General features: G+C 45.2%; 1 protein-coding gene across 1 annotated transcript in view; it reads right to left on the reverse strand.

Annotated features, from left to right (window-relative positions):
- Nucleotides 1-15495, reverse strand: part of si:dkey-215k6.1 (transmembrane protein 132C) — a 184063-nt gene extending 168568 nt beyond the window's left edge. Inside the window, exon 1 of the mRNA XM_042101983.1 lies at nucleotides 14891-15495. Within this exon, the coding sequence (XP_041957917.1) occupies nucleotides 14891-14981 (91 nt within the window). The 5' untranslated portion in view covers nucleotides 14982-15495. The remainder of the gene's footprint in view (nucleotides 1-14890) is intronic.
- Between the last annotated feature and the right edge of the window lie 2301 nt (nucleotides 15496-17796).

Below are 17796 nucleotides of genomic sequence, written 5' to 3' on the forward strand. Positions count from 1 at the left end.
TGTCTCTTCTCTCTGCCTCATTCACTTCTCTCTCTCTCTCTCTCTCTCTCTCTCTCTCTCTCTCTCTCTCTCTCTCTCTCTGCACAGGAGGCCCTCCATACGCCCGAGCAGCTGACCGCCCTGCTCTACCCCACCCCCCTCGCTGAGGGATGCTCGGCGGACACCACCTGTCTCGCTGCCTCCGTGCACTTCCTCTCGCTCACTTTCACTGACTTTCCAAGAGTTGCTCAAAGTACACCGTGAGAGAGAGAGAGAGAGAGAGAGAGAGAGCGGAGAGCCCAGTGTCCCCGCCGGCCGACTGTCTCTCCAGCGGGAGTCTACCGAGGGATACGGGGAACATCACATTTGTGTCACTGTTTTATTCATGTCCTTTTTATTTGTTTATTTATTTTATTTAATAGTGAGGCTTGTGACAGCACTGCGAGTACTAGGACTATCAACTCACCAGTGGCCCTCTCAGCTATTACAGAGCTGCCAAGAAAAACCGCATACTTTTATCAAACAATGAAAAGTAGCCAAAAGTGAATCTGGGTTCAATAAAAACGTGGAGAGTTATACTGTAGCAAAAAGAAAACTTTCGGAAATTATTAATAGTATTGTTGGTGTGCAATTTATTCCTCTTTTGCAATGCAATCCTGCATCTCGGTGTGAATCTGTGACATTTCCACTGCAGCTTGGCAGTAGCTTAGGTGAAAGCCACTGTCATAACAGCAAGAGAGATAAAAAATTCCAATGCAAATAGGCAACTTAAACTGTGCTGTTTTCCCCCCCGAAAACCCTACAGAGAAAAGGTGATGCCTGAATCCTCCTGTCGAATGCTTCTTCACGTATTCAAACTCTTGTGGACATGCAATAAGGGGTTAGAGAAAGACAGAAAGTGAAAGAAAGAGAGAAGGGAGAGAGAGAATGAGGGAGGAAAGAATTCCCTTCATCCCTCCGTTGTTCCCTCTGCTTTCTCACTGTTATCGGGCCTCTTCGCTGAAGCGCTCTGCCAGCTCTTGGAATCTGATTAGCGTCCTCTCATTCACAATGACAAATATCAACGCACAGCTGGGAGAGGAACGGCCTCCACTGTAGCGCGGCATGCGTCTTATCCACACCGGATAAAAATACACCCAGTCTAAAGACGGAGAGAGCCAAGTGCCCTGAAGAGAATAAGCAGAGAGGGTGATAGAGAGAGAAAGAGAGAGAGAGAGAGCAAGTAAAACAGCAGAGAAAATAGAGGAAGAAGAAAGAAGCCATTCACAGAGACACAGAGAGAGAGCTGCTTGCTTGATGATGATGATGATGAATATTATTATTTCCTCCACTCTTGTAGCCCTCTGGTGTGTGTTGTATGTATCCACTGGACCCCCTCAGCCCCTGTGCTCTGGCAATACTGCAGCGTGTTATGGTCATGCCAATAACGCTTCCTTTGAATATGAATTTGAATCTGAGTAAAAGAAAGAGAGAGAGCGAGAGAGAGAGAGAGAGAGAGAGAGGCAGGGATGGAGAGAAAAAGAAATAAGGACAGAGTCTACAGAGAGGAAGAGAGACAGAGAATAGAGAGAAACCACATGGATGAGAGAGAGGGAGATAGAGAGAAAGAGAAAAAGAGGGGGAGAGAAAGAGGGAATAGAGAAGAGAGAATAGAGGTAGAGAGAGAAAAAGAGAAAAGGGAGAAAGAGAGAGTAGAGGATGAAAAGAGAGCCCCTTTTCTCTCCCTCCTCAGTGTCGACAGGCAGGCAGGCAGGCAAGCAGGCAGGCAGGCGGGCTGCCAGCGCAGATTATCCCTCTCCCTGGTTCACAGATTTGCATGGAGGCAAATTAAAGACACAGAGCTCACGGCTGAATTAAGAGGTCAGGTGCAAAGAGCTGGAGATGGAGATGAGGAGCGAGAACGCCACGGCAACCAGAGAGAGAGAGAGGGAGGGAGAGAGAGAGAGAGACGGAACACAAGAGAGGAAGAGTGCAATAAAGTCAGCTCAGGAAAGATAAGTGCCAGAGATCAAAGAAAGCAACAACACATATGGGGGGGGGGCATATTAACCAACACACACACAAACATACGCACACACAACCACACACACTCTGACAGAAAAAGCCTCATGGACATATACCTGTACAAAAAGCTAAGAGCTATCCACAGGAAATTGACTTCTTCAGTAGCTGTGGGAGTGGGAAGTGGGTTGTGTGTGTGTGTGTGTCTGCAGTTGGTGCGCAGTGTAATCCCCATGATTATCTACTGGGGGACAACTCTATTTTTGGCAATTACACAGTTATGGAATCATTACACAGGCTGGCACACACACAGTGACACACACTGTATGGTTACACACATACACACACACACACACACACACACACACACACAATTCTACACAAGTTAATGTGGTCAATCCTATAATTACACACAAAAATTCTATATAAAAACACAATGATTATGCGATGGCAAAATGACTGGGCTACATCTCTGAACGATGTGATGAATGTCACTGGTTTGAATAATCTCCTAAATCCTCCTATGACGGTAAACAGAAGCACCACACTGCAGCCTTTCTGCATATTTCTTCTGCATTCTTCACTGGAAATTGCATGCAAATACGGAGAGGAATGCCGACGCCCAGAGGTCACGCTGGTCCCCAGCAAAGAGAGCCCCCAACCGCGAGCCTGTCTCATTCCCACAGAACTCCAGCGTGTGTGTGTGTGTGTGTGTGTGTGTGTGTGTGCGTGTGCGTATGGCACCCACCCACCCATCACTGAACACTTCCCTCTGTTCTCTTGTTTAGGGCTGGAGGAGATGCTGTCCTTGGCACTTTGCTGTTGTTTTTTTTCTTTCTCTCTCTCTCTCTCTCTCTCATTCATTTTCTGTCTCTCTCTTTCTCTCCTTCACAAACTGTCAGCCTGCAGCCAGACACCTAGCCAGAGCTGTCGGCCTAACGCCGCGTGATAAATAAATCAGCCGCGAGGGCCCATCCCTTAGCCAGCAATTAGTCGCTCGCTGACAGCTGACGAATCAGCTTCCTGCAACGGCCCTTCCTGATGCATTACCACAATTACGCAACGCCGCGCAGCTGTTCCCGCCCAGACACGAACGCATCGTATCCACACACACACACAACACCCCCCCGCCAGGAGTGGGAGTGTCACTAGCAGAGGGGGGGGGTGTTAATCACACCGCGGCACTCCGATGCTCCACCCACACCTGCGGCGTCACGGCGAGGAGCCGCCAGCCGAGCGGGAGAAGCCGCAGGAGAGCGGGGGACGTCAGCAGTAGCAGCAGCGGTCTCCTAACTCAGCCATCTCCATCAGGGATGGGGCACCCTCCCTTCCTCCCCCCTCAGTGTTGTTTACTGTTGTTGTTTTTTTTCTGTCATTGTTTGCGTGTTAGCATAATCAGGCCATCATGATGTTTATTTTTGTCTTTTGTGTATGCTTGTGTCTGTGGGAGCATTTGTGTGTGTATATGTGTGCTTAGTAAAACATATGTGTGTGTGTGTGTGTGTGTGTGTGTGTGTGTGTGTGTGTGTGTGTGTTTGTGGGTGGGTGTGTGGGTGTTTGTGTGCCTCTGCGTGTGTGTGTGTGTCTTTGTGTGTGTGTGTGTGTGTGTGGGTGTGGGTGTGGGTGTTTGTGTGGCTCTGTGTGTGCGTGTGTGTGTGTGTGTGTGTGGGTGGGTGGGTGTGTGGGTGTTTGTGTGCCTCTGTGTGTGTGTGTGTGTGTGTGTGTGTGTGTGTGTGGCGGCAGGCGAGGATCCCTCAGCAGATTTGTGACAGTGTTGTCCTTGGGGCGGCAGGGGGCTAACCAATGGACAAAAAGCTGATGGAGCAGTCAAAACAGAGAGGGAGGCAGATGACCGACCGGCGGCAAAAGTGAAGTGGTGACGCTCACTACAGACAGACGCAAGACAGGAGATGAACAGAGAGACACGGCAGGTGACACCAGAGGAGAGGAAAGGAGAGAACCAAAGAAGAGAAAAAGTCTAATGAAAAAAGGTTTAGTTTGGCCTTAAAGGTGCCATGTGTAAGAATTGAGGTAAAAATATCCAAAAAATGAGCTACACGCATCAAAAGAATGAGAAGAAATAAGGGCGATGATGTCATTAAAAAAATGACAAGGTATAGTGCTGCAGAGAGATCAACCTAAATTAGCATGCTAAATTACTAGCCACAGCCCGACAGGTGTCATAATACCAGTTTCGGCCATGGGAGGCGGTATGCGGGCAACATAACCGCCAGCCAAACTGCAATACACGTGTCTCGGTTGTTACTCTAGGATAGACCAACTCACTTTCTGGAGGTATACTGCCCCATCTTTTATGGAATGTGGAGTATGAATAGATTTTTTGGCGGACATTACACATGGCACCTTTAAGCAGATCACAATTCCTTTCCTCCTTTCTTTAATTTTTTCTCTTTCTTTCTTTCTTTCTTTCTTTCTTTCCCTCTTTCATCATTTTGTTCTCTCCATCATACTTTTGTTCTCTCTGTCTCCCTCCCTCCCTCTCTCCCTCTCTCTCTCAGGGGAGGCTTTTATTTCGTGTTTAACCACATGAAGCGGCTGGCTCTCGGCGGTTAGCGGGGGAGTCTGAAGGCCCCAGCCTCTCTAATCGGGAAGGATCCTCCGACACACCAGGACCCCGCAGATTGATTCCCCTATTTAGCTCGGTCCACCCGCACACCATTTGCAGGTCAGCACACGGGTCAGCCGGGATATAGAGGTCTCTCAGACACAGAAGCAGCAGAAACAGAGCAGACCCGTGACCAGGGAAAATAAAAGGAGAGCAGGAGTGAGAGGACAACAGAGAGAGGGAGAGAGAGAGAGAGGGATGAGATAGAGAGGGAGAGAGAGAGAGGGATGAGTTAGAGAGGGAGAGGGAGAGAGAGAGAGAGGGATGAGATGGAGAGAGGGAGAGAGAGAGGGATGAGATAGAGAGGGAGAGAGGGATGAGATAGAGAGGGAGAGGGAGAGGGCGAGTGTTGACTGCTAGTCTGGGAGAGTGGTAATAAAATCATCACTCCCCTCTCTGTGCTAGAGCCTTAATTACCTCTCCAAGGAAAATCAAATGGGTAAACAGCACTTAAACAGGCAGCTGGGAGAGCAACAGAAGGAGAGATAGAGGGAGAGAGAGAAGAGAGGAGAGAAAGAGAGGGAGAGAGAGAAGAGAGGAGAGAAAGAGGGCAAGTGAGAGGATGAGGCAGAGAGGAAGAGGAGGAAAGCACTCAGATGCTCCTTGCCACTTGACGCACGCCATACGATCTTGAGGCACACAGCGTAAAGTGTCACTATGGAGTGGAAAATGAGAGCAACTAAACATAAACACACACACACACACACACACATGCACACACACACACACACACACAGCAAAAAACAGGGGTCTTGACCTCAGTGTCCAGCTGAGTTGAGAGAGTTATTCCGTCTGATAAGCCTAACTCTACTAAACTAACCGCACCGGACTAACCCTACACTGAAGCTGATATTTAGACTCAATCAACTGACTTCATTTAAATACACCTAAGGTATTTCTTTTTGTTTTCTTTGTGAATGCACACAATGAATGACCCTGAATATGTAACAGTTCTTCCACATGCGCTCACACAGGTATGTAAATGACAAGTACGCAACATTTAAACCTCACCAAAAAGAGACAGTAAAAAATATTAAAAAGTATTTGACAGACAAGAGATTGTCTGAAGCTTCTTAAAGGTTGCCTGGGAGATTACATTCATTCTTTTTCTGAACCTGCACTCTGCCACCACTGAGTTGAAGGATGAGGGGAGAGGTAACGTTGGCGTGCTGAAAGGGGGACTTATCTGGGAGAAGCAGACTGCTGCTATCTCTCCATCCTCCAGGCAGGTGGAAGAGTGGAGGAGATGAGGAGACGTATGAGCGACAGCCGGCACACACCCTCAGAGGAGGACGAGGTGGTGGAGACGCCCAGAGTGGCCAAGCACTCCACACACACACTCATACACACACACACAAACACACACACACACACACACTCACACTCTCTCTCTCACACACACACGCACGCACGCACACACACACACACACATGCACGCACACAAACTTTTAAGATAGACACATTCACTCACACAGATGTGAAACCACACACATCTAGACAGGCAGACACATACACGCACAAAGCACATTTAGACACAAACACATGTGCGCGCACACACACACACACACACACACCCTGCTGCCCGAGTGATGGCCCCTCCATCCATCGGAATAACATTACTGCTCAGTGAAATGTCAAGGGCCGAGCCTCCTCGTCCTCTTGCATATGACCAACTGAGGCAGCAAATGTCAGCTGTACGTCAACAAGGCAAGACGGGGGAGGGAGACTGATGTGTGCATGCTTGTGTGTGTGTGTGCATGTATGTCCGTGTGTGTGTGTGTGTGTCTTTGTGTGTGTGTGTGTGTGTGTGCGCATGTATCTATGTGTGTGTGTGTGTGTGTGTGTGTGTGTGTGTGTGTGTGTGTGTGTGTGTGTGTGTGTGTGTGTGGAGACTGTGGAAGTGGGGTGTTGGGTGTGGGGGTGGATATGGTTGCCATAGGTTCACCAGAGAGTCAAGGGCATGAGCTGATAGAGAGCATGGGCTATACACTTTGGCTTAGGTGTCAGTTAGCGTTAAACTGTAGAAATGACCCCAAACATCTGCAACACACCCCCAGGCAAGCACTAGCTGTTGAGGACGAATGAGACGGATACGTTTGGCTGTCAGTGCCAGAGGCAATGGTTGGCCGTATGAAACGTGATGTATTCCAGTGTATGCCGCCGTGCGGCGTGGCACCATTAAAAGCTGTCAGAAAGTGAGCCAAAGCCAGCAGCGTGAGTGATCTGAAGCCAAATCTCTCCTCCTCCTCCTCTTCCTCCTCCTCCTCCTCCTCGTTCTTGCCCCCCGTCTCCTCCCGTGGTGTTCCCATCCAGTGCAACTGCCCCCTGCCACTGGTGGTGTTGAACACAAGGTCATCAAGAGATCCAAGGTCAGAGAAAGGGAGAGAGAGAGCGAGGAGGGAGAGAGAGAGATAGAAGAGCGAGGGAGAGAGAGGAGAGAGGGAGAGATAGAAGAGAGGGAGAGAGAGGAGAGGGAGAGATAGAAGAGAGAGGGAGAGAGAGGAGAGAGAGAGAGAGAGAGGGAGAGAGAGAGAGATAGAAGAGAGAGGGAGAGAGAGAGCGAGGAGAGAGAGAGAGATAGAAGAGAGAGGGAGAGAGAGAGCGAGGAGAGAGAGGGAGAGAGAGGGAGAGATAGAAGAGAGAGGGAGAGAGATAGAAGAGAGAGAGGGAGCGGGGCAGTAAGTTCAGGAGGGAAACGTGCAGGTTTTGAAGATGGAGGGAAAGGTGTGGTGGAGAGGTGGAGGAAGTGGAGGTGGAGGGAGAGCTGCAGTCGGCTACAGATGTCTGAAGGTGCCAAGGCTTGGCGGGACGGGCGCCACGTCGAGGAGTAATCACCCCACAAACGCAGCCAGTAACGAGCCCCCCCGCCCCGCCCAGCTACATCCATCAACGAACACCCCCCACAACACCCCCCCACCCACCCCCCCCCCTTCCGGCGGGCGGGTGGTGGGCGTAGAGGTCATCAGATCAGCCCCTGGGAGCGCTGCCAGAGAGCCGCCATGGAGGATCCCACTGAGTAGCACTCTGCTCCCCACGCCAGGCCCCCCCCCCCCCCCGGTAGCCACACACACACACACACACACACACACACACTCACACACACACACACACACACACACTCACACTCACACACACACACACTCTCTCACACACACACACACACTCACACACACACTCACACACACACACACACAAACTCACACACACTCACACACACACACACACACACACCTGTGCTTCTCTCTCTCTCTCTTTCTGGCCACAGAGGTCACAGGCAGCCTCTGATACTATCACTGATACTCTCACGGAGCCACATATTTACTCTGAATAAAACATTCACATATCTACAAAGATGACAGAAGCAGCCGAGCAGCAGGGGGCAAATTCCCAAAGAATATCACTCAGGAACATCGCAAGGCTACATTGCTCAAAAAGTGGCCCTGTGATTTTTACAGTGACTGATCACATGACCTCAGCGCACCATTTTTTTCTCCATGTGACAGCATTTCCACCTTGACTTAATCTCGCTGTCCCCCCCTCAAGAGGCACCCTCACAGACTTAACACATCGCCCTGGTGGGTGACTAAGGAAAGGACTATGAAAGGCCAAAAGAGCTCAAAACGATACAAATTGAAATGGAACGTATATCAAATGTCCCACACCACGTTTCCTCTGTGTGACAGCACCTTCACCCCTGGCCACTCTCCACCCACAACACCACCCCGTCTCAGCCAAAAACAAACTGCCCCAGCCCGCACCATCGGCGCATTCTGCCTCCCTGGGAAGTAATCAACATGACCAAGTTCAGGTAAAGATATGCAGAATTACACTTTCCCTCTCATTTGCATAATGAGGGCGATTCGCCTCTAATTATTGTTCCTCTGAGTGGCACCCCCAAAGCAACTCTTAACCCTCGTTATGGATAGTAATTGCCTCCACTGCACAAACAGGAGCCACTTACAAGTAGGGGGAAGTAACGATTTCCTTTTAATGAGCAACTGCCCTTCAAATCAGTTCAGTCAAATTCAGTATAATTGTGGCAAAACGACAAATGTTCTACATTTCGGAGAACTAACAGAAATTCCTCTAAAGCACACCAGATGCTCCAGTGCCTGCCAAGCAAAGGAATGTTAATTTGCTGCCCACATCTATTCCTTTTTGTATTTATTGGTCCAAGGGACGACATGTGGGAAGAAATTTATGGTGATGAATCTCCTAACCAAAAAGTTGTAAACAGAAATTGACTTTTTGAACATCACAAACAAAGCGAATAGGCACCTCACAGACACCAATCCTCTCATGTGAGACTGAAATATGCCCTCGTGGATCTACATACACCTGTGCATTTTCAGTTCTGGCAACAGCGATCAGATTGCGGTCGAGGCACCTGCGGAAGGAGCTCATACCCAATCACTGAGCAGTGAAGGCAAACACAGTGCATCTATCCAGTCAAGTGAATGTAGATGACGACTGCACCAAAAGCATCTGTTCCTTTTCCCCAGTGTAAAGATGTAACCTACATTCAAAACCAGCGTAGAACTTCCAATACCACAAAATCAGAGGACACATTGTGATAAAATACGACACAGCCAAACATCACAATTTCGTGATAAATTGCTCAATTGCATATGTGATTATAGATGTCCGCTTGAACCCAAAGCATGTATGAGAGCAACACGACAAAGGCAACTCACAATCTCAGGAGAAAACAGGCCTACAGTAGACTTCTGAAAACAGGCCTACAGTAGACTTCTGAAAACAGGCAGCATTTCTTCACTCTTTTTCTTCTTTCCATTCTGTCTCTCTTTCTCTCTCTCTCACCACAGCCTCCTTCATCCATTCTCTCCCTTATCCTCTCTCTCTCTCTCTCTCTCTCTCTCTCTCTCTCTCTCTTTCTCGCATCCTTCAGCACACATTGCTCCTCTTCTCTCAGGGCCTGCAGTAAGTTTGCCTTCCTCCACATATGATGCACTGCTGAGCTGCAGCACCATGTGTTCTCGCAGACTCCCACAAATGCCATGAAGTGGCAAGGCAGAGCCTCTCAAGCATGTAAAGCTCACTTTGCTCAATTGTTCAACCAAAAAAAGACTGTGTGCGTGACTGACTTTTGTCACTTAAAGGCTTTCATTGTACCCTTCCCCACATCCCAGACTGTGTTGTCGAGCACTTTTTGTCAAGCCCGACTGGGAGCCATCTTCACATTATTAGCTTGTACTTGACTTGATTGTATTTCTTGATTAAGTCATCAAAAGTAAATATGCCAATGAAGACTGATTACAATAAAGCTCTACCCGTGTTCTGGAATACTGCATGTAGTCACTTCTAAAATAGCAGTTTAAAAAATATAGCCTTAATCAAATTTTTCTGCAATCACAAAAATAATTCAATAGCAAATTTATTTTGGGAAAAGAGCCAAGAAATATATGGAATGTTTTGAAGATGGTCACAATCTATCGTCAAAGCCATGCATACTATGCTGACCACGTCCGTAAGTCTAGGCTAGGCTCAGGACCATGGGTTTATCAAAATGCAGCTCCATGGATTAAAGTCTTTCAAGTCTTACTTCTGTACTGTGTATCTCATTATAACAATGCAATACATGCCTTGAGATACTACAGTATATCAGAAGTACTGAGAGAACACAAGCAAATCACAAACTTACTGTTCTATTTCAGACAAGTCATTCTGACCCAAAGGAACTCACGTGGACAGATAGGCATCACACATCGAAGTGCATCACACATTAAACATACTGAACAACAAACAATTTCCACAGAGATTTTCAAGATAGCAATTTTCACTCCGGCATGATATAATCGAAAAGCTCAGAGGCCTGGAAAAGTAGTCATGCTGTGAGTTGATTAGATTTTCTTGATGTTCTTTTACTGTCTCTCCAGCTTTCTCCCACTTAACAGTTACTGTTTTGCACGAAATGTGTCAAAGGTGCACAAGTAATGTGGGGCTGTACACAAAAAAAAAACAGTTTGGCTTCAACGAAAGTGCCACTGGAAAGCCAACAAATGCCTCTTTCAGAATCATATATGTCTCACACGGGTGCATATTCTATCAAGACTTCCATTTCAACCCGAGGCATTAACCAAATGTCCCAATAAATTGGATGATTTTCAAATTCATATACAAGGGTTTCTGGTTAGAAATGTTACAAGAAAACCCCATTAATAGTGTCTCCCAGTCCATTGTCCCATGTTTGTCTTTTCAAAAGCGTCTAGCATTAGGCTCATTCCCATTCCCTTTCAACATTAAATTCAGATGACCAGATCCCTTTCTGATTCATCCTGGCAGGTGTGAATCTGGCATATTGATATCCTAGCTATGCTTAGAGTACACCCTGCTGAACATTGACATGGGCTACGTGCTCACTCAAAAACTGTCAACTGGTTACCAGACTGCCATCGGCATAGCTGGCTGTCTTTTGAAAACGTATTTAATCTGTACCACAAGTCCTCAAAGGAAATCCACTGGCTTACAATTGAAATTGATATACCCACACACCAAGGAGTAAGTTTACACATTCATGTCATAGAAATAAATGAAACAACATCTTATTAAACACATTCCGTGTTATTAGCATGCGTTAACAAAATTGCTGGCATAATGAAGAAATGTGTAAATTCATCAGCATCATAATATGCAGATAATGGCACTTAAGTCTTTAGTGCGGTTTAAGTCGTCATTACATTTTGTGATCTGTTTATGATGATGTGCGTGCACAAGCAGGATAAGCCACTAGAACGAGCCTGTTAGGCCCTCTGAACAGCCTGCGTGCTCTGCAACACATTACAAATACACTCAAAATGTCTGTTTCTTAAAGAGATTCTGAACGATTGATTTTCCTTCTGATTTTCCATGTTAGCCGATGCCAGAGGGATACAGACAAGGAGTGGGAGAGGAAGAGTGGGGAAAATAGCAACATGGGGCTTTATCTCAATTAAAACATAGCCGATAAGGATCTTTCATTTCCCTCTCCATTTCTATAGACACTAATCTGATGGGAAATAAGCTCTTGATTACTACCGACTTAAATGTTGCATTGCTAAACACTGCACAACCTCTCTCTCTCTTTCTCTTACTCACTCACTCTCACTTTCTCTCTCTCTCTCTCTCTCTCTCTCTGTCACTTTCTCCCAACACACACACACACACACACACACATACACACACCCAAATACACCCCCAGCAAAACACAAAAACCACCATGCATGCATAGTTGAGCAGAGACAAACAGGATGGATTTAATTTTATGTCATTTTTCCACCCAAATCATTCACTGTTTTTTATGTTTGTGTCATTAGCAAAACGATTAAGAGAATAAGAGATTATACTGTGTTACCCTTCTGTGAGAGAAAAAAAAGGCAAGTCAATATGATATATATGATCCAGTCCATATTTTGAAATGATGGCACTAAGTATTGTGGTTCATCTGTTGACACACACGGTGGCACTGAGGGCAGTGGAAGTATGTACCCTCCTGAGAGCTAAATATGTCCTCCGTGTCTGCAAGCACTCAGACATATGGGTCCCTCTCTATGTCACAGACGCGGCCCATATCAATTGTGTGAGTGAGAGAGAGAGAGAGAGAGAGAGAGAGAGAGAGAGAGAGAGAGAGAGAGAGAGTGTGTGTGTGTGTGTGTGTGTGTGTGTTTCGTATGTGTTAGGCTGACAGTCTGATGGCCTGACAGTCTTAATCACACCTCTCCTTACAGCTGCAGGCCACAGCATGGCAGCATCCTTGCACACTCCCCACATCTCTGCAGCAACCACACACTCACACACACACACACACACACAGGCTGCAGCACACAATCAAGCACCACACAAGCCCCAACACGACAGTCTACAGATACCGCTGGTATATACCTTTCCGTTTTGTAGAATAAGTATAGTGATGTTTCAGTCATTGTTACTGTGCAGAAATATAAGTACAGTATAGTTAAACATCACATAGTTTTTGAGCACCTCGTTCTTAACACTGCAGTGTTTGCAAGTTCATGTGCAACAAATAACCTACATTTACGAGCATCTTGTCATGCTCCTAAATCAAACCTGACTTCTGTGTTACATCTGAATCAGTATTATTCCCAGGTCACTTACACTCTGTTAGGTGCCTTTAGGTTTTTCTTATCTGGTTCGGAACAAATGCATTTGAGAGGTATACTATGTGCAATAGTAACTCCATAGAAGTAATAGAAAGGGCCTTAAGGCCATTGGGGAGCTTCTGCCCACAGAAAATAATTCTGCACCTCTGCACAAAACACTCCACATGAGTCAAGTCATGAATTACTGCACTTCAGCTCCGAGTCCTCGCTCTCTCCTCAGCATGCCATGCCTCTCTGACACGGCACTTGTCAGCGGCAGTGTGCCCGCTATCCCAGAACAACACATGCCTAGTCACGGTCTACCGCCAAACCCATGTATTTTCATTTTAATGTCAATCAAGAAAACGTTATCATGCAGAAGTGCTCGCCCTTTTATCAGCGTTGGTATATACTCTGGTGTGTGATGATTTTTTTTTTTTTTTTTAAGAAAGGCAACAACGTCGGATTTGCGTGGTGAGACTCGTATTGTCAGATTAACTCACAAACATCAAAAGGCTGCAAAAGAGCGATTTCGCCTAAATCTGTGAATGGTTGAAACGAGTGGATTAGTGTTTCCAAATACAGTCTGTGCTTCATTCACCTCTCATGTAAGATACAATGAGTATTTGTCTTTGTGGTAAACAAAAACACAGACTTAAAAAGACACATTTTGTAATTTGTGTTGACAGTTGATTTGTTATGTATGAGTTCAAAGTAATCTGGTTTTATGTTTACGTATTCAAGTGCTTTGACGCGTGCATTTCTGAACAATATGAAACAATATGCACCCAGCGTCCCCGTAGTGAAAGGGTTAGGGTTCACATATCAGAATGTTGAAAACGACTTCATGCATCTTGAATTCATAATGAATTCCACAAAAGCTTTAAATAGCGTTACGTGATTACACATGAATACGGGAGTTAACATGCTATCAGATTTAATTCCAATCAGCTTCCCACAAAATGCCAGCGCGCGTCTCGCTTTTCACTATGGGACGAGTTCCACACGCAGTCACCGCCGTATAATAAGCTATCCACCATTTTAATTTCTTACATCATCTACTGTCTCACGAGAGTTTTGGCGTCAAAGCACTTTCTATGTACAGTAGGCTATAGCCTGCAAAGAGAATGGACCAAAGGCTTCAAACAATTTCTCTAGCCCGCGATTTAACGCGACGAAGGGGACATGCATCACTTTCGCGGCTTGATGTCTGAGAGCCGTTTAGTTAACATGGCTACGTGATATTTCAACTAACGCACACACATGTATGTAGGCCTGCCCAGTATCTGGGAATTAGAGACTTTTAATAAACATATTGAAGATAATGTATTCACATAATGTCCGTAGGTGGCACGTCGTTGTATATTGTAGAACTGACTTGATGCCTTGTCTAGTTTACACGTGTTGATGTCAGGTGGCCTCATATGAACGGCGTGATTGCGTTAAAGTTAGTATGAAACAACCAGAAGCAGCCTCTGGAAATACGTGGAAATAATTAGGGTGCAATCCGTCTCTATAGGAGGTAACGAAAGGGCCGCCCAACTCGTTATTAACTGTACCTTGTCTGTCATAAATTGTTTAACCAACCATTCTGACTGGACTTAAGAGAGGATTAACCTATGCAGTGCATTCACTACAGAGCAGGATTAAAATAAAATATGCTGACATGTCAAGTGAAGGAGTGAGAGTGAAAAACAATTTCACAATTTCACTTTAGCCATCAATATATCACCCAAACACCTTGCGTGACAGTAGTATCGGCTTGTTCTGAAAAAAAAACCTAATGAGCTCTGCTGTCGCCATTTCATTTAAATGGCAAATTAAAGCCTCGAATACATGTATTATGAAGACCCGATTAAAGTCCAAACTGCGCCGTTAAACCCAAAATTAGGATCAGTTGAAGATTATTGCATTTGCAACATCAAAAAGATGCAATGCTGTGTGTCGATTATTGTTCCACAGAGTAGCCTTCATTCTTGTCTAACAGAACTGCGCAGAGTGTTTCCAGTCCTTATTTTTTGCTGATAATTGTCTGCTTTACAAACCTTACATCTGTAGAAACGGACAGGTCAGTGCAGCCGTTTCTTTAACGTGCATATTAACTGAAGTTACCATGTTAGCCTAATATTTTGGCATCTGTCTGAGCAACTCTGTTATACTTGGCAACAAGTTTTACATCTTTCCTTACCTCTGTAAAGAGACGTCAGGAGAGCCCATTTTAAAATCTGACAAAGCCGTCCATCCCCTTTGGCATTACGCTCTCTGCTCATCTTTGGCATTTTCAGGAAACTGTCCAACGGGCGCGCCTTAGCGTAATAATTTCTTTTTTTAGAATGAGGACTGTTGTCGAGGCAGTCCTCCAAATGGTGAAATGTCGGCTTAAATGCCAATCCTCTAAACTCCTTTACTCTTCAGCACATTAGATGATGAATTGTTTACTTGTCCCAAACAATCGTTATCCACAAAAAATACGACGAACTCCTTATTGACTTCACTACATCCCAACTCCTATGGGGAAAAAACTAGGCTTGAGAGCGACTAGTCGTCGGTGGTCTGCATCCCAGAAAATTTCCTCCGATTTTCCCTTTTCGGCTAAAGTTCTACACAACATCGGGGGTGATCCGCTCAAGCCAATTCAATTGCCGGCTTTTAAAGACACACGTTTTCTCCATCCCTCCCAGTGAAAATCATTGGAAAGTCAAGCGCAGTCATAAACCCTGGGTGGAATTTTCCCATCACTTCTCGCAGGCTCAGTTCCGTTTAGATGGCTGATTTCATGTTGGGGATGTGTACGACAGAACTTCGTACTTGCTTGGAGCCGAAGGGGCCAAGCATTCGGGCTTGTGGTCCTACAAGGAATGGGAGGCGGGGCGGCCGGGAGATGTGACCGACGTGTTTGAAAGCCAATGGTGTTGTTGCGACCGAACAGGTGAACAAAGAAAGAGAGTAGCATCTCGTCCAATCACACTGAGGTTAAGTATCCTCAAACAAACATAAAGTGCAGTGAGTAACCAAGAACTTGAAAGTACAATCTACCTGTACAACTTTTTTTGACATTCTTACCCTATTTCTTCACATACCCCATATTGTTCACATGTGCGTTTTACTATTTCAAGCTCATAGCCTATATATGATATAGGCTGGTTTAGGCCTTACTTCTGTTTTGTCGATAAACTCTTTAAGATCCTCTCAACCTTTTACACTTCCAAATACTTACAAAATGTATTAAAACAAACAGTGTAAATTGGGTAGTAGGCTATACACAAATGTAAACAGTTTTGATAGAAGGTTAGCGCAAAAAAACGTTTTCACAAAAGACGTGTTTTCGATAAAGAACCAAGTGAAAAGCATGTAAATTAGTCCTTTGCTCAATTTCATACAATAATCTGTCAGAATATTACAATATGATATTAAAACACCCTTTTAATCTTGGCCACAAAACATCAGACTCTCATACAAAGGAGTAACAGCGAGCCCTAGTGTGTAGTACGTGCATCGCTGGAGCTTGGTATTCACATTTCATAAAACGTATGCTTTTAGACATGGATTCAAATATGGATTTATAAATTACTGTTACGATTTCTTTTCCTGTCTCAGCAATTTATAAGAACAGAATAACATAAGCTAACTAGGAAAGGAACTATGAAATATGTTGATTTGTTCACTGATTGTTGTCTGTTGCGATCAATAGTCATTAATTGCCTTCTTTCCTTCTTACTAGAAATAAGATTAAAATGGCATACAGCAACCTGAGCTATATTCAACATGACAGACGACAGCTTTATACAATTCCAGCTGTTGCTCCTGATTGCACCAGAGTTTGGCTTTCCTCCAGTGCCAATATACCCATAAGGTTTTATCCCCTTATGCGAAGCCCACGCTGTTTTCATTTTTCATACCAGTCTGCCATATAGGACATGGTCCATATCAGGTGAAACAGCACTGATATGCTACTACCAACTGGACCTGGAGACCTCCCTCTATGTCCCCACACATCTGCAGGCCTCCTCTGTCAGAGCTTTTCCTGTTTTGTTTTTTTTCAGACTAAGAGTCTGCCTGCAAGGGGAGGAATTAATTCAAGGGTTTTGCATATTTTCTCTCAGAGAAATGGTAGCGACAGACAACATTTCTGATTTTAGGCTGTCTGAGACCAAATCTCCACTCTGGTCACTTTGTAGCATCATGCGGAAGCTTTCAGCGGCTGACTCTAAACGTTGCTATTTCAGAGATTTCTAGACATGAAGAAGACTAAAGATCCAGTTGAGATATCATGCAGAATATTTGATTGACAGTCATCTGTTTTGTTTTGGACGTTAAAGATATTAGAGATTTACTTTATGCTAATTATATCTGGTCAGATTATCATCTGAAAAATAATTGTTCAACTCATTCATTCATATTAACCCTTATGTGTCTAAAGACTAAAACTAAAAATTGTGATTGCTTATATTTATCATGCCATAATCAATCAGCAGACAAAGTTGAGTTTTATAAGCTTAACAATCATTTGACATAATAGATATCAGATTTGTCCCCATTGCTCTCTCTCTCCCTCTATCTCTCTTTCTCTCTCTCTCCTTTTCTTTCTCTCTCTCTTTCCCTCTCTCCTCCTCCTCCTCCATTCCCCTCGCCCTCTCGTCGTCTTGGGCCCTGACAAACACAAGCCAACACAAGGAACAACCCACTGCTGAAATCGGGCCTGTGAGCACTGGACCACACCGAATACATTAGAATCCAATTAACTGGAGACTAGTGAAGCAGTCAGTCTTCGAGTATGTGTGCAGTCACAGCACAAGAGCAGAGCAGTCAGAGGCTGCCTGCTACCACTGTTACAGTGACACACTGCCAGAGAGCAATTCATTAATTGGGTATTACATGTCATATACGCAAGGCCACACCAGTGCTCATAGATGACCACTGATGCACACATCAGTTGAGTTCTTTATGGTAGTTATTGGTAATTTTTTTAGCAAATATAATTATATAAAACATGTTCTCTTATATTTTTGTCAGCTTTTTTATGCAATACACTTATTGACGTGACTAAAAGAGAGGTCCCTGGATGATATTCGTTCTCATCCAAATGACTGATCA

Source organism: Alosa sapidissima, chromosome 8, assembly GCF_018492685.1.
Source record: "Alosa sapidissima isolate fAloSap1 chromosome 8, fAloSap1.pri, whole genome shotgun sequence".
In the NCBI taxonomy this organism is placed as follows: domain Eukaryota; kingdom Metazoa; phylum Chordata; class Actinopteri; order Clupeiformes; family Clupeidae; genus Alosa; species Alosa sapidissima.